The sequence below is a fragment of the Neolamprologus brichardi genome, chromosome 5, assembly GCF_056152115.1.
Source record: "Neolamprologus brichardi isolate AB-2024 chromosome 5, ASM5615211v1, whole genome shotgun sequence".
Classification (NCBI taxonomy): Eukaryota; Metazoa; Chordata; class Actinopteri; order Cichliformes; family Cichlidae; genus Neolamprologus; species Neolamprologus brichardi.
The window spans coordinates 7,084,820-7,107,649 of record NC_142108.1 but is presented as its reverse complement, the minus strand read 5'-3'; the positions used below and the strand labels follow the sequence as shown (position 1 = coordinate 7,107,649).

Here is a 22,830-nt window from a genome sequence, read left to right as displayed (position 1 = left end):
TGGCAGTGGTGTGCGCTATCATACATGCAACAAATATCTCTATTTGAATTCTTTTTAAAATAAGAATAAAGAGTTTTGTCTTTTGTGGTAATTTAACTAAAACAGACTTTACAGCTAAATCTTCCTCTTTAAGCCGCTCACCATCGTTTTTGGATGAACCTGTGTTTAGATGAGAGAAATGAAGGCACTGAGGTAATGCCAGTGGGATAGATTCATAAACATTGCAGTTGTTCAGAGATTTGCCAAAATATTAAACCCACTCGCAGGTGAAGTAAATAACATTTGACCGTGTTTTCATAATGAAATGTTCTGGGAATCGTGTGAACGTGCCACCCACCTGAACATTGTCGCAGGCCTCACCCAGCAGGACAAATCACTCAGGAAAAAGCTTAAGCATCACAGCAGATTCCCTAGATCCCAGTCTGGTTGAGCATCGGTGGGCTGACCTGGAACAAGGCTGGTCAATGACTGCCAACCTGTTCAATCCACACGACCTGCTACGAAATCCAACATCACTCCTCCATCTGCTCTATCCACACTTTGTCTGGTGTCAGAGCAGAGCTGCAGCCGGACTGTATATTTTATCGCATTAAGAAAGTTAATTATTTGAAACTCTAACCAAGATTTCCTTTTTTTTTTTTCCCTCAAAAATTTTCTCAACAGAAGTATTATTCGCATGTTTGGCTTGTAAACGCCTCCTCTGTAAGTACTGAATGTGCTGCACAGTTAACACATGGAATATTTATTTCTTCAGCTTTCCTTCACCTTCACCTACAGCACCTTGTGTCCAATAACTCTGCCATTATTATTATTAACTCTACATTTAAAGATCATCCTATTCACTTAAAATGAACTGTTAGGCGAGCTGTGTACACGCACACTTTCCAGTCTTTTTCACGTCCACTCTTAACAGTGGGACACGTTCAAAAAGGAGCATCGGTACAAAAAAAGAAAGCACAGCATATACACAATACAATATATCCAGGCATTAAAAAAAGGCATTTATACCGACATCACCGAGAAGCTTTGTGCCTCTAACGTAGCATATTACACTCACACATCACAGCCCACGCTTTTAAAAGCACAGGTTAGACCTGTTATCGAAGAAATAGAGGTAGAAGCGTAAAATGAAATCCCTCTCACGTAGCGGAAAAAATCACGTTTGTTGTAAATCTGAAATTGTCAAATTGGTTAAAGTATCCAGTTTCCACTTCGGAGCGAAGTTTCCTTTTGTGATCGCAAGGAACTCTTACATAATACCAGGCAGGAAAGAGAGAAACTATCATGAGCAGCGAAGACCTGAGGGAGTATTTTTATGTGCTTTTCAAGGAACGTGGGCTGATTTAGTCAGAACTCCTAGAAATAATAATATGAACACTTACATCAGAGCCAAAAACTCAAACACGCTGTCCTTTGAACTAACAGGGTTTCCCTCAAACGCATTGTTACTGAAGCGGTTTTATGTGGCAACACAAATTTTACACTTTGGTTCTACATTTCAAAAAGAAAAGGTCTCACATAGCCTGAGTTCTTGCGTATAAGATCTGAATTATGTGCTGCTGCAGACTTTGTGTAGGCTTACAGCAGATGCAATGTCGAGCTCTGACACGATTCATGTTGTCAGCGTGTGATCCCTGACTAACCTTGACAAATACAGCATGTGTTATCACACCTCCGGGGGATCCTGAGAGTTAATCTTTCCTCTTTAAGCGGTTCCTCATTAGATACAATCATCATACCGACAGTCAAGCACAGAAATAGGATTCAGGAGGTAGAATGACAGTAAATACAGGCTGATTAGAAAAGAGCTGAAAAGCAACCAGCTAGCTCCCTGCAAATGAAACAGCCACTGTTCACTACATGCAATTAGTTCCTGGACCTCTCAGCTCAGGGGCTGAGAAGTGCCTCCTGCGGACCGCCTCTGCGCCCCTCTTCGGCTCCAGTGCTTGTTCCCCTGGCCTTGTGGGAAGCAGTGTGCTCGGGCCAGATTGTGGATGTGGTGCTTTTAGGGGCTCACACCCTTCCTCTTCTAACTTCTTGGGTGAGGTTTTTGGCTCCAATGTGGCTGCCTGTGGAGCTAATACAGGTGTGAGAGCCAGGCAGACATCCCCTACGCTGAGCTGGTGGCACTGCAGGCCGCAGAGGCGGGCAGTCCTCTGAGGGCTGCAGGAAGACCAGCCGCGCCCACGCACGAAGAACGGGTACTCCACATACACATCCACCAGCTCCTGCAGGAGGCAGACAGATGCATACAGAGGAAGCTGTGAGACAAGCACGGCTTAGACGTTTGCTCACTAGAGGGTGGTGTTGTTCCATTATGGTGGATCTATTCATAGTTCATGTAACAGCAAGGAGATAGGATTAACAGTACCCATGGATTTCAGGTTTTTATGCACATTATCAATGCATACAAAAAATTCACTTGTTACACCATCGGGTTTAAAAGCAAGAATATACTGATTGAATTTTCTGCAGGTAAGTACACACCTTTTAATTTACCCAATTATAGGTTTTTCTTCATCTTGTGCTAAACATTGCAGAACCTCCAGAAAAAAATGGCTTTCAGGCATGAGGCAGATCTTACTGGATATCTTCTTTTCTTAACTGCCAACAAACTCAGATCATTTCCCTGTTTGCAGCATTCTCCTTTGGCCTTAAAATTACTACTGAAGGCGGCCACAAAAATAGCAACACACATACAGCTCCATCTTATAAAAAAGCTGCTTTATTTCCCAAAACAGCTGGCCACTGCAGTGTTTTGCAGAAGACACAGATACAGGAAGCGCAAATGCTCCTGACTATTTTCAGCTTCAGATTAATACAAGCTTTCTATGCTAGTATTTGTCACAGCCTGTAGTATTTTATTGCAAATCCCACAGCGCACTCAAGGTGTTGCTAACAGTTTTCTTGGCAATAATGGAGCACCACGGCACTGAAGGATGAGCTTGGGATGCACATGCATTACACCTTTAATTCAAGCCATTCATGCATTTGAATTTGCCATTTAAAAATTTCACTAAGTTCAGTTATTATCTTTTATGTACGTGAGTGTGTTTAGGAAGACAGTGATACATGTAACCAGGTAACACAGGAATGTACTCTAATGTATGTCTGGTGTAAGGATAGCAGCTGTTCTGGATTGTAAATACCATTAGGTCTGAGAATAGCGGCTATAAAGCATCATAAATACCATAAAAAAGAAAATAATGGTTTAGAGCTTTTGAGCAGAAGTCAATAAATTAATGTTTTTTACACCATCTAACCACGAGATCCAGATGCTCTTTTTGGTGGGAATACTAATGTGTGCTATGGATATTAACACCACAGTGGGAATTTCTTTCACCTGGCTCTGCTGGTCGTGAAGCATGATGAGGAGGCGGGAGATCGAGGACGAGGAAGTTGAGGGGGAGATACTCTGCACCGTGCAGCAGCTCAGGCGCAGGTCTGGACAGGCCAGTGAGCCAAGCAGGAAGTCTTCAGTTTGCAGGTGCTCTACCCTCCTCAGCCGCCCATCCCTGAGCTCAATCAGAGAACCGGCCACAAAGTGAGGGAGGAGCCAGGGGAAACTGTTAGGAGAGGCGGTGGAGGAGGAAACGTGCTCAGAGGAGGGCCTCGTGGGAGATCTTGAAGCGTCCTCCTTCGTGAAGCCGCCAGCGCTTTTGGAGTTGTTTGGGGAAACTTGTATGAAGGAATGTCCAGAAATAGAGGCAGCCTTTGTTGATCTGTGCGACAAATCAGGTCGAAGTTTGGGGTTCTCACGGGGAGAGTGAGGTAGGCTTGTGCTCAAAGGTGAAGTACTTGCCTTTTCGACCCTGGGAAAATACTCAGTTTTTCTCTCTCCTCTCCTCATGTATGGACCTTTATGCCTGCTGTAGGTCTGCCTCTCTGCGCTCAAACTCTTCTCTCTTGAAGTCTTGTGCTTCTCCCAGCTGTACGCTCCACTCGCTCTGTGGAAACCCTCCAGGGAGACAGCGTTGAATCTGGAAGGATAGTACGGATGGCCTGGGTGGAGTGCAGGTGTGCCAGATATGTGGCTTTGGTGCTGATAGTGGTTAGGAAAGTCCCATCCAGGGTGCAAGGGGTTGAACTCTCTCCACTCTGCCCAGCCATGATGCTCCCTGAATGCAGAAAGAATCTGCGGTTTGGACCTGTTAGGTGTGGGTGTCTGCATCCAGGGCTGGTACAGGGCAGTAACCCGTCTCGGCACGGGCTGGAATGGGCCAGTGTGCTTTGTGGTGAGTTCGGTGTGGCTCTTGTAAGGGTATGGCGCCTTAAAGTTTGCAGCATCGCACTGCTGCTGCTGCTGCTGCTGAAGTGGCGAGCTTGGTCTTTGGTCCCTCTTCTTGAGCGGGAGGCTGTCCCTACCCGGGACCAGAGCCGAGTTTGTTGTGAAGCTCATGGGCTCGAGCTGATCGTCACTCACACCTACACTCCCGAAGAACTACAGGTGGCGTTGTGATCATGTGACACGGGCTCCATTAGTCTCTTGGCAACTGTCGCCGATCCAAGGTCGCCACAATCTGAACAGCAGGAGAAACAGTTACTAATGCACTTCATATCCCCACAGACAAGTTGTCAAGCTGGAGAAAATAACTGCATTTGCCTTCGTAGAGTCTCTCTTACTCTGGTGTTTCCCCTGTCTCTGAAAAATTCACAGAACTTTCCCTCTCTCCCCTCCCGCAAAAGTACAACATGGTGAGATCAGTGCCTGTGAATATCCTTCCACATCTGAACAAAAACTCCTCCATCAGCTTCAAATTACAGCTTTCCAACCACCAATTGCCATATTGACAGGGCTAAGTTTGATGGACACCTACCAGCTCCTTTGTAAAAAAAAGAAAGAAAAAAAAAGAAAAAGTTACTATGGTTACAAAGTGCTGTACACTGTGCTTGGTGGAGGCATGAGTGTAGCGGAGACGAGGCAGAGCAAAATGTTAGTGGTGGGTGTAAACTCAGGGGTTAGATTTTATCAGTAACACAGTAAACTTTGAGGTTAATAAGGTCGGTCAACAATGATGAGGAAAATGTGTGTGTTAAGTGACTAAATGTGAGAGGGATGTTAAACACACAGACCAAGCTTGCATCGTTCTCATAATGAAGAGAACCCCCTCCAGCACCTACAGAAACCCTATCATCCTTCTTACGTGCATGCACAGTTGTGAGTCAGCTCACTGAGGTGGGCTAAATATAAGCAGTCTGTGGCCAGACACACACCAGTTTCAAGACGCTGCAGACATGCTCTTTCATATATATATATATATATATGCATAAAGTGATGCAGGGAGGTAAAGGACAGCAGAGGACTTTTACAGCCTGCCAATGCAAAGCTCATCTCATTATGTCATCATCAAAGCTGAGCGCCGCCGCTGAAAGAACTTCTTTCACTCATCTTGACAGTCACGTCTCTGACATAAAGCTGCTTCTCTGTTATGTGTGCGCGTATCTGTGTGCGCGTGTGGTATCAGACGACACCCACACAGCGACATTCCTGTGCGAGCACCCGGCGTTATATCAGGACGCATAAATAGGTAACTATTTGTCAGCTAAACGCTTGCAGTGTGAATGTAAATTCATTCAAATGGAATCGAGGTGTGGGCCACTCACTCACAGTGACCTACACAGGTACAATCAGATCGTGCGTCCGACAGGCCTGCTCGTGACAGTTTCTCCATGCTCAGTGACCATATGAGGCGATCGTGATCACTACAGGTCGCTAATCTATGGAAATGAAATGTATACACAGCAGCATTTAGTGTGTTTGATGCCTTTATGGTCGAGATAATCTGCGCCGAGGTCAGTACTGTTTGCATATCAGTAGTGGCAATATTGCGCTTAGTTCGCTCGATGCTTTCTTTCTGTGAAGCTGAATAGAATCAGGTTTAACCTCTGTAACCAGGTGAAGCAAAGAGTTTCTCAGACATGCATTCAGAGCACAAAATCATCTCCTTCAAAAAAAAAAAAGATTATCTATGGATGATACACTTACTTGCATGTTTTTCCATTCACCCATTTGTGTCTCCCTGTGCATCCATCTTCACAGAGAATATCCATCCATGTTCATGTCCAACAGGAGCGCCGACTTTCCACAAACACACACGCATGCACACACACACACTCACGCACACACACACACCTGTCTGTCTTGTGTCGTCCTCGCAGGCTGGGGGAGGAAAAAAGCCAAACGGAGCAGAGTGAACAGAGGCATCCAGACAAGCTCAACAGACTGTCTATTAGACACACACTCCTCTCTTCTTTCTCCTCTCTTCTTTTCTCTTCTCCCCCCTCTCTCTCTCTCTCTTCCCTCCTACTCGCGTTTACATTTTACACTCCCACTCTGCTCAGCCAGTCAGTCAGCCCTTAACCTTTCTCAGACTGATTTCATGCCTCTCCCTCCCTCTCTCTCAGCCTCTCACACCTGAACTTGCTCACCCTGTGTTTGCTGCCGAGTGGCACTTTTAGCTTCTCTTCCATTTGTAATCATCCTTCCTCTCCATGTTCCACGCGCTCCCTCTCCCGCACTCTGTGGCTCGCTCTCCGTCTCCCTCAGTCTCTGTTGTTGGGTGTATAATTAGAAATGAGACTGCTGTGCAACTCCTCAGCTGATGGTAGGCGTATGACTGCCTGATGGCTTTGGCGCTTTGCCTGGTGGAGTGAGGGCGGGAAACCATAGCTTTAGCCTGGGCATGCTCACACACACACACACACACACATGCACACACGGGCAAATACGACAAAAAAGAGCCCACAAAACAGAAATCTGAGAACACAAAGCCTTGCCTTGCTGTTAATTCTTCCTGTTTCTCACTTCCTGTTCTTTTTTTTTAATCTTGACTAAAGTATTCAGAGATTCAGCCTTAAGCACACATGCTAACCCTCTGGAAAACAATATCATAACATTTGGTTGTCATGTGGGAAACATTCTGCTTTCTCATCTGACTTTAAAACACAAGAAAGAGGACACGGCTTTTGATGTACGGCTGCCTCAGCAACACAGCAGCCTGCGTCCCAGCTACTGATTGTATTTAATTTTTTTGCAGGGCCTCAGCAGGTGAACCCCCAGTCATGGGAAAGCCTACGCGTAATTCAGTTTGTGGTGAAGAGGATTTCTTACTTTGAGTCACATCATGCTTCCTCTGCCCACTCTCGCTTTCTGTATCTGCCTCTCTTTTGATTTTTTTTCTTCTTTTTTTTTCTTTGTAATCCACTGGTGTACGCACATACGCACACACAAAGAGAAGGTTCACAGCATGTTAAGTGATTGCATTGCATACCTTTGCCACAACCAGCATATTCAGGCTAAACCACCACAACCACTGACATTTAGAAAAGAAATGTTTTTATTGATAGAAATCGCCAATGACTCCCACTACTTCCCAACTGCTACATCTACAGCTTGTATTTACAGTTTCAGTTTAGCGCTTGGCACAGACACCAAGTGTGACTTTCAGTAGTGAAAGTTTCCATGCTTGTGCACAGGGAGTTAGAGGTTTGCAGTTTTCAGAAATGTCATGCCTTTGCACGATTCACACATGACTGAAATATCTTTTTTTTTTTTGTTTAAATATATCTGTTTGTTATCTACATATGCAGACCAGACATATGTTTATATATTTTTTCTTTTGATGATGTTCTCGTTTGTTTGTTTGCTTTTTGTGGATGATCAGCAAGTTAGCTTCTATTGTGCTGATTCTTGTTGTACAGATTCTTGCAATGACTCACATCAGTATCTTTTCCTGCTTGCATCTGAAACCAGACACTGTTTAAAAGCCACTTTCAAGTGCGATGCTGTGTTTTGGAAAAAAAAAGGGAGGGGGGGGAGGGGGGGGGAGAGAGAGAGGCAGTGATGTAATGCTACTCGAAGCCTCTGCATGCAAATATTGTATAATCAGCAAGTCCTGCTTAGAGAACATGGAACTGACGCCTCTTGGCCACTAGATGGCGCTCGGGACACACTAACGATCAGATATAGTGCTGCGTGATGGTTTTCTCTCACACCTGTCCTTTTTTTGCCACTTGAAAACTATAGATAATAATAATTATTATTACTATTAATTATTATTATCGTCACCATTCTTCTTTTTATTATTATCATCCTCATAATTATCATTATTATTAAGTTTACAAAGTATTACTGATAGAGAACAAAATATTCTTTCTAAAGCATTGAATTTGTCCATAAAAACAGTTATTAAAGAACTTTTTGTAACTCTCCCTCTGACTCTTAAGGTGAAGCAGTCAGGTTTAAATAAATAAATAAAATAAAATAAAAGCGCGACAGGGAACAAGAGGCGGACAGGGAAGAGGCGAGAGGGAGGGAGGGGGTATAAGAGGACCAAAAATAACAAAAGGCATGTGCCTGTCTCTCCTCGGTATTTTCCACTCCGTTACATAAAAATCCCTCCTTCCCGCTTCTCAATAAGCCTCCTCGCTTTCTCCGTCTCTGCCAGCTCCTCCCTCCGCCCTGTCATTGGTCAGCTGGTCGTCCTAACAAAGCCGCTGTCTTGATCTCGTCCAAGTGGTTCTCAGAGTCCACTGAGGGAGGAAGGAGGAAGTGAGCGGCAGGGTGGCAGCAGTCCCGCATCAGTCACTTCGGAGCAGTCTGAGTGAGAACTGGAGAGGTGGGAGATGCTCCCCTGGCTCTGTGCTGAACTGTCACAAGGCTGACCAGCCACCGCATACCCGTCATCCTCAGCGCCTCGACCTGTTTCTGACAACTTTCCAGTTAACATGAGCTCCTCGTCAGCCAACCTGCACAACAAACGCCTACCCTGTAAGTGCTTTTATTATTTATTCTCTTATTCTTTGCAGAACCTCAGCTTTCAGGTCAGGTGGTAATATTTTGACCAGAGGTTTGCTCCAGTAACACGGTTTGTTTATTTTTAGATACAAAAATGCAGGGCATGAGAGAGAAAAGGGTTCCTCTCCATATTTGGTAGGCTTGCTTGTCTCTTGTGCTTTTTCCCGATTCGTTGGTTATGTGATGTGCCGCCAGGTTTTTAAAAGTCCATCTTTTAATCTAGATTTGTAAATAAGAAATTAAAGTATCATCATAAATTGATTTAGAGCTCCATTACCAGTGTGTGTGTGTGTGTGTCAGATATAATAGGAAAGCTTGTGGGATAGGTCTGGCTATGAGTTAAGTAGCTGCTGTTGTGATGCTGTCCGAAGTGACTTGTCCAAGTGCTGTGCCAGCCAAAAATCAGTCAGGAATGTTGAATCATCACCCTGAGTAATGGTCCACTAATACCAAAAGAATAGGTTGCACTCTCTTTGCACAAGAACAGGGATGCATCCCCCCCCCCCCCCCCCCCCCACACACACACACACACACACACACACTGAGGCAGCCTTGGATTGGGGCCACCACACAGCCCCAGACAAAGATCTCTTATTTCTAATGGGATTGCGCCTGCAGATCTCATCAGAGTTGACTCACTGCAACAGAGTCTGCAGCTTGTTTCACGGACACACCAACCCAGATAGGATCCGAAATTGAATTAGTCCCAAAGAGATCAGTGATTTCACGAGGCTAAAAAGGATCAGGGCCGTAACTCCAGAGAAGACGTCTCCCATCTGTTGCTCTGACCCGGCCCCGCTTCATCACATTCTGATTTTTCTTTTTCTTTTTTTTTTTTGTGGGGTGTGCTGTGAAGTGAGGGATTGGCCAGCTGTTGAGAGCATGCTGCAGACAGAAATGTGGAGGCTGAAAAAGGAAATTGTTTCTATACTCCATGTTTCATAGCTCGGTCCCCTTGGGCACGACCCAGATAAGATGGAGGAGGTTGATGCTCTTTAATAAGCAAACTAGAGGAGTAAAAACGAAATCCTTATCATGTACTGTGTGTTTCGTTGATTGTTTACTCTCTGAGGGATTCAAACAGTACGCACACCTGTCTCTGCTTTGCTTCCCTGCTATCTAATGGAGCTTAGCATCTAAGCTAGAAGGGAAAGTGGCACTACACTGAACAACCTCTATTATACAGAAAATTGTTGACAGCTACAATTAAATGTTTATGTATGAGAGCACTGTTGAATATCACGTATATGGCTGGGGATGCTAACCTGCCTACAGTGATGGAATTTGCAGGATTTAATGATTGGGATATGTTTACACATCTCTGTGATAGCGTTTCATAATGACCAGCTGGTGAGTCTATAGGGAAATGCTCTCCGTCTATTCCAGTGTAGTAGCAGAACTCACTGACACACTTTATAGCCGTGGCCCTAGAATCACCTTATTTCACACTTCAGAATCTATGTCCACATAAATGGGTTTAATAATAACTTTCTGCTGGCTGCTCTCGTAGATCACTGGGACCAAACTGACTTGAGTTTGGTTTAATTATTGCTTAAGTCTGGATCGCACTGATAAATCGAGGCTAATGCACCAATAAGAGCGTTTCCTTTTTTTCAAGATTCAGAAGCTACGAAGCGAGGCACTCGTAATACCGTGTTATTATTCTCAAACAAGACTCATTGCTCACTAATGTGAGAAGGGCTCTCATGTTGCGAATACACTGATTATTCTCCTGCAAACAATGCTTCTTGGCATGTCGGTGCTTTAAGCTAATTGAATGTTTTTGAGTGTTAGCGTGTGATTATACAAAACACGGATGTCTGAACGGTTCCCATTAATTTAGCGTAAGCCCCGTAGCCCTGAGGATACAGACCAGCTCCGTTAATTAGTTCTCCAACAAATCCATCTCCTTACTTTTCAGCTCAACAGCAGTTTGTGTATCCCTCCAGGGTTCAGAGCCACAACAACCGCAACAGTTTGTCACTGAGAGAAAACAAATTCACACCAAAAGAAAAAGTAAAGTGGATCTGATGACCATTTATGGTATGAGATGGTTCTCAGAAAATATCACACAGAGAAGGTGACATTCACATCACTGCTTTGGTTCAGCCCCCTGGTTAGATTAGCCTAGTTAGTTATTAGTAGTTATCAGCCCACAGTCTTACATGTACATCAGTTTTATATATGGATAACTATAGAAAACATTACAGCATCCCATTATTCAGTATACAGTGCTAATTGCTTTTGGCACACTTGATCCTTTGTGCACCTTTTTGCTAGCGAGAGGCATCCTGACGTCATCCTGAGGACATTAGTTAAAAAATAATCATGATACAGCTTATCTAACGAAGTTTGTTGTCGACTAGTGATTTTTTTTTTTTCCGGCCGGTCTGACACTCCTGTTCACTTTGTTCCTGTTTGCCAAACCAGACTGGTTACTATACCAGACTGAGAGATTGAACACAACTGAGTTTGAACATTTCCCTAATGGTTTACTGTGTAATGGCCATGTTTTTGTAGTTTTCTACTACTGAGTGTTTAATCCATAAATTAAGAACCACAGCATAAAATAAATGAATCGCTCAGCCCTTATCCTTGCTTTAAACACTGTTTGCTAACTGCGCTGCCTCAAATGACAGCATTTGCTACTGGATGTCAGCTAAGATTTTAGCATCTGAAGAATGAGATGTTTCCTCCGATAGGTGGCGGATTCCAAATTGCTTCTTTTCTTTTTGCTTCCCTATTCACAAGGGGCCGATGGAGCCACATGTTTTGATTTGGCAGATTTTTACACCAGATGGTCTTTCCGATGCAACCCCCCCGGGGATTTGTACCTCCTCCTGGTCTCAAACACGGGATCTTTGGTGGACTCCAAATACAGAGCAAAAACACTGTGAATATTGGACTTAGTCATTGATATATAAAAAGACAAGGCACAATAGGACGGCACCTCTGTGATGTGTTTCTCCCATTCCACCAAACCACAAAATTGCTATCAGACAGCGTCAGTTCTAACGATTATTTTTCCTTTTGGGAATATGCTCAGTAAAATCCCAGCCGTTTTTGAAGCAGTCAGACAAGCCTATCTCGTATATCTCATAACCATATTCAAAGTAGCTTGAATCATCTTTTCTTCCCAGTCTGTTGCTTAAACTTGAGCAGATCCTCCTGACCATGTCCGTACGCCTAAATGCTTTGACTTTCTGTCATGTGATTTGCTAAATAATTATTGGCATTAGTGAGCATCAATATAGCTGTCAGTGTTGGTGTTCGGCCTCATGCCAAAGATAATCTGAGCGGTGCTGACAGTAAGGACAACAGAAGACCTCAAGTCTTATATCGCTTTGAGCTCTTCAAGTGCCATTTCTTAAATAATACTATGCAACGATAGATGAGACCTATTTAAAAAAATATTTGGCTCCCAACATGCGCCCTCAGTCAGTGTCACTTCTGTGAGATGAGTGTCTGGTTCTTTCCATGTCCTGGGTAAGATTTCCCAAAGCTGGTGGGAGATGTCACCCACGGCTTGGTTGAAGTGCAGTAGACCAGGAAATCTGTCCAAAGCTGTTTCCTTTCCAGGCTGCAGATAAAGGAGCCAAAAGTCTACATGATATAAATCAGCACTTGCGTGAATGCCTTTTGTGCAGCTTTTGTCTGCAAAGGTTTAAAGCTTAAATACTAAAATAGTGAGAAAACTTGCATGAATTCTTTAACAAGTGTGCAAAAAAGGCAATGATTGGATCCGTACAGCAGTTGGTGCTCAGTACATCAAGATAACGCTGCACTTTTCATAGTTTATACAGAAACTGCAGGCCACCCTGTCTGAGTCTCAACAAACAGACGAGCCGTGTCTGAGAGACTGTTTGGTTTAACCAAACATTCTTACAATTCTCCCGGCTGAGATGAAAATTGCTTCAAACCTTCCTCACAAAAACGAGGAGACGCGGTGAGACTTTACAAGAAGAAAAGAGAGTAGTGTTAAGGTGACTGAAAGAAGAAGCGTCGCTCAATGTTTTAATAAAGACAGAAAAAGAGTTTTTCTCTGTCAGGATGATGATGTGCCCAAAATATTTCTGAGCGTGCCTACAGATTTAATTATCAGATTTTTAAAAAGTGTCTGTTTTCCGAGCTCCGCTATGTTGCCGTGCCCTGATTCAGGCTGTTGACAGTCACTCTACATACACTTTGCCTCTAACAAGCGGAACAAACTCATTAATACTGTTTACTTCAGTGTAAGACCGTGTAATTTGCTGCTGCACTCAACAGAGATTTGTGCATTATTGACTGGTTGGGTTAAGTAATTGAACACTGTGTTGTTCATCAAGAGTGATTTTGAATAAGAGGATTTGTAAATGTTCTGGGTACATCAGTACTTTGTCATCCGCTGAAGCCCATTGTGTCGATCAGAACTCGCGGCAGTCTGCTGGTGGACGTATGGAGGGCAGTGGGTCAGGACGCTGACCTACAAACAGTCCTATTGTGGGTTTACAAAAAAGGGGAAGGAAGGAGAGGGTTAACACTGATGTCATTGTTGGTGGATGGTGCTGGACACTGCTTTGTCCTGGGATGAAGACACACTCATGCACCCAGCAGACATGCAAACACACATCAACAACACTTATAAATAATTCACTGCTCTTGCAACTGGAGTCTAATAAATGTCACTTTCTTGTAGGAGGAAAAAGAAAACGGTGTGAAAAACCCAAAATAATTTGAGAGGTAAAACAGACACTGCACAGCCTCCTTGTTGTTGTTCTCCATTTTGGTTGTTGTTCCACTTCAGTTCAAGGCACATTTGGAAGGACAGTGCAACGTTTTCATAAACCGCAGCGATTCAAACTTTGCTGGGACCACCAGTATGCTCTGATCAGGATAAGAAGAAGCACAACGAGAGGTTTTTAATGTTAGTTGTGTACTTGTGCTGTAATTTCAGACTGCTTCACTGCTCTCACTGTCAGGGTAAATCTACCTGTAGCCAGCCACTGAGTCACCATTAATTACCACAGACACTGATCCACTAATGACCAGCTCTGCACTGTGAACAACCCACTGATGCTGTTAAGATTACTGCTCTGTCGGAAGAGACTATCAGTAAAAATAACAACTAATGAGCCCAGCTATTACTTCCTGTGTCTCTTCATCTCTACAAACCAAACTCTTGCTTTAACTTACTTTTATCTACCCCTTCCATCATATAACACATTTTTCTTTAGACAGCCCACTTCTCAGTTTTAGCCTTTCAGCCTCCCTGACCTTTTCTCCCTCTCGCTTTCTGCCTCCTTTATGTCTGCTTCTGCTCCCTCGCTCTTTCTCTCTTGTCGCAGTCGGGAACCGGTCCATGTGAAATAAAATCTCTCTCCTCTGATAAGCGAAAGTGTGTCTGGGTGGAAAAGGCAGCCAGTCTTTAAGTGTAGCCTCAGACCAAACCAATGTTACCTCACATCTGTCCCACGGTTTTGAAGTACATGGTCGTCACCCCTCTCGTTTGTTAGATAAACAGTGTGTTTGAGGGAGGCAGAAACGGAGCCAAGAGCTGTTATTTGAATTCTTTTGCTTTTCTACTGCAGTCTGCTACTTTCATTTAAGGAGCCAGAGGGCTGAGGGTAGGTACCACCGCTAGAGCCATTTAAATGGCAATATTACAAGCTGTTTGTAAAAGGAAAACACTTCTCAGAAAAAAAAAGCCTCAGCTTGGCTGAATGGAATCAACCAAGTGTTTGGCAAACTGCTCTATAATCAAAGCAAAAGAGGAAAATGTGGTTCTCTCCTGATTTCTGTTTAGCTGCTGTTTACTGAAAAGTTGTAGCTCGTGCTGCTCCTACAACTGGATTGTCTCGGGAGGCCTGTTTCCTCTGCTCTGCTCTGACCTTCCCCTGCCTGTGAGCTCACATTTTCATTTAGAACAGTGATGGGCTAATGGCAGCCTCCAGGCGACAGCGAACCCTCCTATCCCTTCATTTAGCCTCCAGATCAATGTGTTGCCTCTACTATTTGTGCAGTAAACTGCCATTACAAAGTCCTGTCCTTGAGAACATCACGGGGGAACGAGGCACGTGGCATGCAGATGCTAAATAGATACAAAGATTGGCCCGATTTTCTTTTTTCTTTATGCACTCGCATAACATATTATAACACCTTTTTTTTTTTCTCGGAAGTCTAACAAAACTTTATGCAGGTACTTGAGTCCTTACAGTTACATCTTTTTTTCTTAGCATTCTGATGACAGTTTTTCATTGGCTTTAGAAGATGAATTAGCCTAATTTCTAAAGTGATTTCCTGTAAGTGGAATCATGTCTAAGGAGTGCAGGCCCGCCCCATTCTCTTACATTGCTGCTTTTGTCTGAATTTGAATGGGCTCTTTCTCCCATTGCCGCCTGAGCGGAGGATCTGAGTTTGTGTTTATGTGGGAAGCCAGAGCAGTACACGGACATGTCCAGCACGCTCCCTCTTTCTTCATCCTTCTGTCTGTTCCAGTCATTCTGCATGCCCAGCTGGTCTTGAGCCCTGGTCTATGACCTTTTCTTCCTCAAGTCCCAGGGCACTGACAGGAAGGAAGGAGGGGGGTGACTGGAAGGACAGAGGGGACAGACATGAGGAGAGAAACAGAAAGAATGTTATACTGGACAACGATGGAGAAAGGAAAATTCTCCAGAATTCTTAAAGTAATAGTATGGCTTAAAGAAAGAAATTGAGATAGAACAGGATTTTAAAAAAGTTTAAAAAATAGGAGGAAGGAGCAAAGAAGAGATAAAAATAGGCAGAAAAAAATCAGAAATGCCACCGAAGGATGAGAAAAGGAAATATATGACAGTTTAATGCATGTTGCCTCATTCAGCAGCAGGAACTTCAAACATATTGTGGTACATGGGGAGGAAAAATTAATTGATCCCGTACTGAATTTGTACGTTTCTTCATTTGCAAAGACATGAACGGTCTTTAAATTTGGTGACAACTGGTGGCGAGATCATTTGGAAATTGAAGGAATCTAAAATCACCATCAAGCATACTTGGTCTGGCGATCTATGCAAGATGTTACCACACAGGGTGATCATATTCATGAGGTAGGTGGTGGATCAAAACTACAGGAGCTTGTTAATGATCTCGACTTGCTGTGTTTGCATGAAGAGAAATGCAGAGTAGAGGTGGAGGTGGGAACATTATGCTCTCTAATAAGGGTACAAGACAACTTCATCGTATTGAGGGGCCGATGGATGCAGCCACCTGCTATAAAATCTTGGATGAGAAGCTCTTTCTCTCAGCTAGAACACTGAAGATGGGTCTTTCCGCATGACAGTGATCCACCAAGCCAACAATGGCTAAAGAAGAATCACATTAAGGTCATGTAGTGGTCTAACCAGTCTTCAAACCTCAGTCCTGTAGAAAATCTGTGGAGGGAGCTGAAGCTTTGAGTTTCTAAGCTGCAGCCAAGAAACTGAAAGAATTTGGAGAGTTTCTGTAAAGGGTGTGGCTCTAAATACGTACTTCACTCGATGACATGCAAATCAATTTATAGCTGTTATATAATGTGTTTTGGTTTGTTTCTCTTTTTTCCCCTAAATGTTTATGTTGATATTCTGTCTCTCTCCATTAAAATAAAACTACCATAAAAATTAGAGAACAAATAATTATTTCCTCCAGCGTATGAAGCTAAATACTTTGGCTTGTGGAGTGGATGAATTAGACTTGATATGTAACCTGGACACCATGGCCATGGTTTTCTTTCAAGGATTTCCCTGTGTGAGTATTTGCAGAGGTCACTAGGTCATCTGTGGCTACCGAAGCCCACTGATCAAGGTTACCCAGCAGGAAAAAGAACCAGGAGGAGTGAAGCAAAATCGATGTGAGGATATACATCTGTAGCTAACCTTTAGCTCTCCATGTGCCTCAGCCTTTAAGTAGAAACAATCAATGCTGTGATCAATCAGTGCTTAACAGAGTAGGAAAAAAAACTCCAGGATAGGCAGTTTGCTTAAACCTGTTGCCTGAAATTTTGTCCCAGCCTCCAAAAATGCTGTTTATTTTCTGTAAGCTCTCATTATTGTTCAGCCAGCACAAATCAAGTGTTTCATCCCACATGATGTCCTCAGCCGGTCACATTAAATAAGGGTCTCTTTTTACACACACACATATCAGACAAGCAGTGCCTAATTGTGACAGACATCTTGCTTCGTCAGCTCAGCTCCCTTCGCTTTCCTTAAGGCTCTGAGGACAAAGGCATTCCTGATTGTGCAACAGTGCAGTGCGAAGAGAGCAACACAGACCCACGACCTCAAACGTCTCTATGAAGACAGAAATGCTGGAAAGGCAAAACACTGCAAGAGTGACTGATGCGCCAATGTAAAAAAAAAAAAAGTTTTGAAAGCTTCAGGAAAGCGGTGTCGTGTCTGTACCAGCTGTACTAACTATAATAATAATAATAATGCCCATACATTCTTTTTCACCTGTCCAATTCAGGGTTGCGGATCACCAGAATGATCATTATAATTGTTTACTGGCCCTGGATGAACTTTCCAAAGTTTAAGGAAATGATCATCATTGGGTTCTCCTTCTCACGTCAGGCTCTTGGTCAGTGGGGTTTTGAATGTTTGAACAAATTCTCACCTTCTGAAAAACATTAATAAGGCATAAAAATGTAACTGATCTCTTGATGTAAAAGTAAAAATGAGATGAATGCTCGTTCCAAACACCTGTGCTAATGCAGGATATTGTTAGCTTTCTGTTGCCAGTTTGTTTAGAAATTTTTTCAGGCTGTGGAGAGTCCTTTCTTTATTTCTGGGTTCTGTGTCTACACCCACATACCGTAGGTGCTGTCAGCATCACTCTGAGGTTTGAATGGTCTTCTTCCTGTTTTCCAAAGCTGTCTGCCTGTCTGATCCCAAAGCCAAGCCCGGCCACTGTACCCAGGAGGGACTCTATCAAAGAGGGCCAGAGACGAGCTGCAGTGACAGGCTCGTGTCGTTCCGCCACCACAGACGTGACTCATGGGGGGCACTGCGCTGAGACAGCACTCCAAAGAAGGCAACCTGTTGCTGCTTTTACGCTTGTGCTGCAGTTTGGGGATTTAAAGTGATTATGCAACAAGTCTTTATAGTTCATAATGAGGACATAAAGAGTGGCAAAGATAGTCTCCTCACATTGTCAGAGAAAGATTTTCTTTTTTTTACCCCTTCCTGGTAAACATCCTGAGAACATTGTCTTTCTGTTCTCCATCACTTGCCTGTGTATTTATAGAGCTGATTTGACTGCTGATCTCAACAAAGACCAGATAATCTTCACATTACTTCCAGTTTGGACATGGCTTGAAAGCCTCATCCAATTAGCTCAATCCCCTGCCTGCAGGTTGTAAGAGCTCCTCAAAATTCAGACACTGCTCTAATGATTACAACATACTACTGTATGCACGCTGAGAGTAAGTGATGACACGTAGAACACATGCTTTCATCTTTTCTCTCTGAGTCTAGTAGGAGGAAAAGAAGTAACAATCTCATAAGTGTCTGTGGCCAGGTGAAATGTTCCCCTCAGTCTTCTGTTGGCTCCAAATGCATATTTAGCATCCAAACATGTGACCGGTGTCCATCGTCTCATCCAGCTCTTTCCTGGTGTTCAGAAATGCTAAATGACTTTCATCTTAATTGCCTCTGCATTTTTTTGCTTTGTTTTTTGTAGAACATCTGACTAGTGTTGTTGAATAAGGGGGGTTTCCAATACCGGTTCTAAGCGAATAGCGCACTGCGCATCCACACAGTAAAAAATGTCTAACACAGCACCGGGTCTCCACCCCTGGAGTCAAGCTGCTTGGATGCAACGTCTGCTCAGCTACACAGTAAAAGCTTACAAGGAATCACGAATCCAGAGTCTTTACTAAGCATCGAACATTTTTGGTCTGTTTTTCTGCTGTATTTAGTGATCGATTACTTAGACACAACCAAGATATCTGTACGCCTCTACACGCTCATTTCAGCTGTTTTTTTTTTTTTTGTTTGTTTGTTTGGTTGGTTTTTTTTTTTATATATATTTTCATTCGAAGTCATGTGTTCTGATACTTACACTATTCCTTCCTTCCTTCCAGGGTTTTCTCCCCTCCTCCTGACAGCTTTAGATATGTTACATACTAAAAACACTAAAAACTCTATATATAGAGAGAGAGACATCTTTATACAGAAATAGATAGCTATAGTAGCAATCACTTTAACATTACATCAGGTTGGTGGCTTATGATGATAAACTGAAGCTACTTAAGGGCTTCTGCTTACATTTGACTAGTAAATGTCAAGTTAATAAAGTTGATAAAGGATTTCAAATGTTCCACAGCTTGCTTCTAAACTTAGTTTGATCAAAGAGTAGGGATGCCACTTTGATTTTTTTTTTTTTTATAACAGAAACTGATAAGATGATATGAATCACTGCATTAAACAGAATATAGTTTGCTGTACTTTCAGATTTTCATTTGGCTGTAATATACGATTCATCTAAAAGAACATAAATAAAGTTTCTGCTAAAGTAGATACAGTTAGTATGCTTAAAATAGTGTATAAAAAGCATATCTTTATTCAAATGAGACATGTTTGAGTATTGGACTTTGGCTCAGAGTATGTTGACTGTTTGATCCCAGGCCTCTCCACATGTATAGCAGCTCTGCCACCTTTTAGTGGCTGTGTGATCAAGAAACATGGTGAAGCACAAAGCTTAAACTGGTGTTGTTCTTGCACCATTAATTTAAAACAGAACTACAAACATTATACAGATTATATATGGGAGATCTATTTTGCATCATTCTTTCCTTATGAACAACATTCACACTAGTTTCACATTCTTAATTTCTTCATTTTCATGAATAAATCATAGAATTAAGGTGTGTAATCTGAGACATAAAATTTTAAACGAGAGGTAATGGAGGTAATGAAAAATTCTAATTTCTTCCCTTTCCAATCAGCACAGATTAATTGTATAGTTTTTCTTTCATTGGGGTTTCTTGTACCTTTGTAACAGATAATCTAACTATTGAAAGTTGAAAGACAGAAATCCTTCTGCTTCACAGTTCACGTGTGGATTAATGTCTCCACCTACTGGCTACCAATATTGACCCCTGAGTATGTGTATAATGGCTCTCAAGCTAAACAATCCTTAGCTTGAGATGGTCTTACTGACCACCACATGCACCTTCAGAGTGAAAGAACTAGTTTGTGAACTCCACCCTGCTGTGGTGGAGGCCTCACCTGGCCCAGCCACCAAATGACGGGTGGCTGTAGCTCAGGAGGTGGAGCAGGTCTACTAATTGGAAGGTTGGTGGTTTGAGTCTACATGCCAAATATCTTTGGGCAAGATGCTAACCACAAGTTGCTCTCTGATTCATCCATTGAAGTATGAATGTTAGATAGAAAGCACTTCTGCATAGAAATAGTGTTTGTATCATTGTATGAATGGGTGTTTTGTATAAAATGCTTTGAGTGCTCTGGGAGAGTAGAAAAGCGCTCTATAAATCCAGGGATGCGGTGAAAACTTCAGCTGAGCTGGTGTCTGAGTTCCTCTTCTTCTTCTCTTGTGATTGCCAGCGGAGAGCGAGCGCAGTCAGAGGCTCCCAGATGTGGACGCAGCACAGCAGCTCAAGCTGAGAGAGAGACAGCGTTTCTTTGAGGAGGTCTTCCAGCACGATGTGGACGTCTACCTTTCCTCGGCACACCTTTGTATCAAAGATTACAGAAGACGTGAGTTGAACTGTTGGTGTTTATGCATGAACACGTGCCATATAAATGCACAATAGTATTTTCATACTGTTGTTTCTCTTCTTACTGCAGCTCCTATTGGCAGCATCTCTTCTATGGAGGTGAATGTGGACTTGTTGGATCAAATGGAGCTGATTGACATCTCTGACCAGGAGGGTTTGGATGTCTTTTTCAGTTCCGTAGGAGAAGAAGGAATGCTGACTTCCCCGCTGCCAGGTAAAGAACAGAACCTTAATAAATGCACAGGGGCACAGCTGCATCGCTAACAGTGTTTTTCTCTGACGTCCTAGGAAATAACAACCACAACGAGGAAGCAATCAGTAATGGACTGTTTCGACATGTCCTTGAAAGTCTCGACGCCAAGTCCCGCATGTCCTCCACATCTTCAAATTCTTCCTCTGACAGCCAGACCATGAATGTCAACGGGGAAGACACTCCTGTGGTTGGGTCAGACAGCGAGGAAACGCACACCAATACAGTCAAGCGCAGAGCCATGTCCCCAAAGACAGAGGAGGGGAAAAGTCCGAATTCAGCTTCGTCTTCATAGATTACACCCTCTCCTTAGTAGATCTCTGCCCGCAACACAGATGTTAACACCTGAGTGAAGAGCGGACTTCGACTTGAGTTATTGAAACAGACGTTTGGGTCTTTCTTCCATATAACTATCTTTGATCACTATTTACAACCTACCTGTTTGATCAGTTAAGCTTAGGGTTGTTGGGACTATTAACTGTAAAGATGGAGACTTTTTTTTTTTAACCTCACAGATGGCTTAAATTTGTACAGTATTAACACAAAGCAGGGAAGTAAAGCAATAACTGAAACAAAACTATTTGGATAAAGTATGACCTGTGTTCATTTGGTAATGTTTTTTAAAGTTCTGGTATTGAAGTCAAAACTTTGTCCTCTCACAACAAATTAAAGTTTTAACAATAAAGGAAGAGAGAAAAAAACCTTTTGTGTGCTTGTAAGTATCAAACAGTGCGTCCGTCTGGTTGTTTCGCTTCCTGGGCCTAAAATTTTGTGCAAAAGTCTCGAGCCACCACTCATATTCTTTTTTGTTTTTCTTTGGTTTATTCATTTATTTTTTTCACCCATTTTCAGTCCAGTCCTTGTAATAGAACATTTTCAGAGGAATGTTGTGCCTACAAATAACAGACAACTCAGCAGAGAACCAGTTTTAAAACATATCTTTAGACACTTTGTTTCTATGAAAAATTTCCTATGAAAAATGCCAAACTTAATAGTTTTACAGACATAAAAATTTTATTTTGACATTCCCAAATTTTGTACGTCTTGAAATGGTGTTCAATGTGTTCGTTACAAAAAACAGAAAACTGGACAACTGGAGGAAAAATGAAGTGGCCGGCCTAAAACTCTATCTGATCTACAGCTGATGAACAGTATCAAAAAGTCGTGTCCTGAAGAAATATGGGGAAAAGAAAATCCAGCAGTGGCCTGATACATCTACTGTTCACCAGTGCCCATCAGACCTGGTCTCAGTGGAGTGGAGGTCATTCTTCTGTGGAGCACATACATTTGTGAAAGCATTCCTTTCAAGCAATATGATGACAAAACCTGTTGCGCTGTCATTGTATTTCACAGCATCCACTTATGAGGAATTCAGAAGGGAAAACCTGTCCAATACAGGAAACTCTGGGAACCAGGTTGCATAAGCTGGAATCCTCTGATATTCATTGAATATGACAGCACCCACCAGGAAGAACACCAGATAATTTTACCCAAAATCTACTGTTAGTTTACAAGAGTAAGCTTTATCTATATTATTATAAGGAAACCTTTTGTGAGATTTGCAAGAAATCTTCTGCTGCTCACACAAAGTCTTAAAAGCCACATGGAGTCAGTTAGGTGCACTGGTATAATCTTTACACGCATCACACAGTGCTCAAAGTAAGGATATCAACCAAACAGGAAATATCACTACTCATTTGTAAAATGTTCAGTATTCCTGACATATTAAGAAAAGGGTCTTGTAATTGATTAATTAAACATTCTCTAATGTCTATAGTCAATAGTATCAAACAGCAGAACAAGAACAGAGATGAATCCACTGTAAGAGGTGATAATAAGATCATTTATAACCATCTCTAATGCTGTTTCTGTACTATGATGAGCTCTGACGTTAACTCAGTAGGATCAACCAGCAAAAAAGAGTAAATACCAATGGTTTTGACCTGTACCTTATGATACGTCTGTGAGATATCTTGGTGAATGCTCAATCATCCAGGTAGGAAAATCCCCAAAAGATGATTCTGTACATCTGGACGTTTCCAGTAGGAGAAATATTTT

The 22,830-nt window shown here is 42.6% G+C and overlaps 2 protein-coding genes across 2 annotated transcripts; one reads left to right on the top strand and one right to left on the bottom strand.

Annotated features, from left to right (window-relative positions):
- Positions 1-739: 739 nt before the first annotated feature.
- LOC102786628 (uncharacterized) lies at positions 740-6,510 on the bottom strand. Its single transcript, XM_006784661.2, has 4 exons — positions 6,430-6,510; positions 5,987-6,160; positions 3,344-4,520; positions 740-2,228 (listed from the first exon to the last, which is right to left on the bottom strand). Exons 3-4 carry the CDS (start codon positions 4,397-4,399, stop codon positions 1,857-1,859), a joined length of 1,428 nt encoding a protein of 475 aa, XP_006784724.2. The 5' UTR covers positions 4,400-4,520; positions 5,987-6,160; positions 6,430-6,510; the 3' UTR covers positions 740-1,856.
- Positions 6,511-8,511: 2,001 nt separating this feature from the next.
- Positions 8,512-21,459, top strand: si:ch211-253b8.5 (dysbindin). The gene is made up of 4 exons (XM_006784662.3): positions 8,512-8,770; positions 20,350-20,502; positions 20,593-20,736; positions 20,811-21,459. Exons 1-4 carry the CDS (start codon positions 8,728-8,730, stop codon positions 21,065-21,067), a joined length of 597 nt encoding a protein of 198 aa, XP_006784725.2. The 5' UTR covers positions 8,512-8,727; the 3' UTR covers positions 21,068-21,459.
- The last annotated feature ends 1,371 nt before the right edge of the window (positions 21,460-22,830 follow it).

Coding starts and splice junctions, on each gene's coding strand:
- LOC102786628 (XM_006784661.2), bottom strand. CDS start 4,399: ATGAGCTTCACAACAAACTCGGCTCTGGTCCCGGGTAGGGACAGCCTC. Junction 2,229..3,343: donor TTCACGACCAGCAGAGCCAG/GTGAAAGAAATT, acceptor TGCCTCCTGCAG/GAGCTGGTGGATGTGTATGT.
- si:ch211-253b8.5 (XM_006784662.3), top strand. CDS start 8,728: ATGAGCTCCTCGTCAGCCAACCTGCACAACAAACGCCTACCCT. Junction 20,503..20,592: donor TATCAAAGATTACAGAAGAC/GTGAGTTGAACT, acceptor TTCTTACTGCAG/CTCCTATTGGCAGCATCTCT. Junction 20,737..20,810: donor GCTGACTTCCCCGCTGCCAG/GTAAAGAACAGA, acceptor CTGACGTCCTAG/GAAATAACAACCACAACGAG.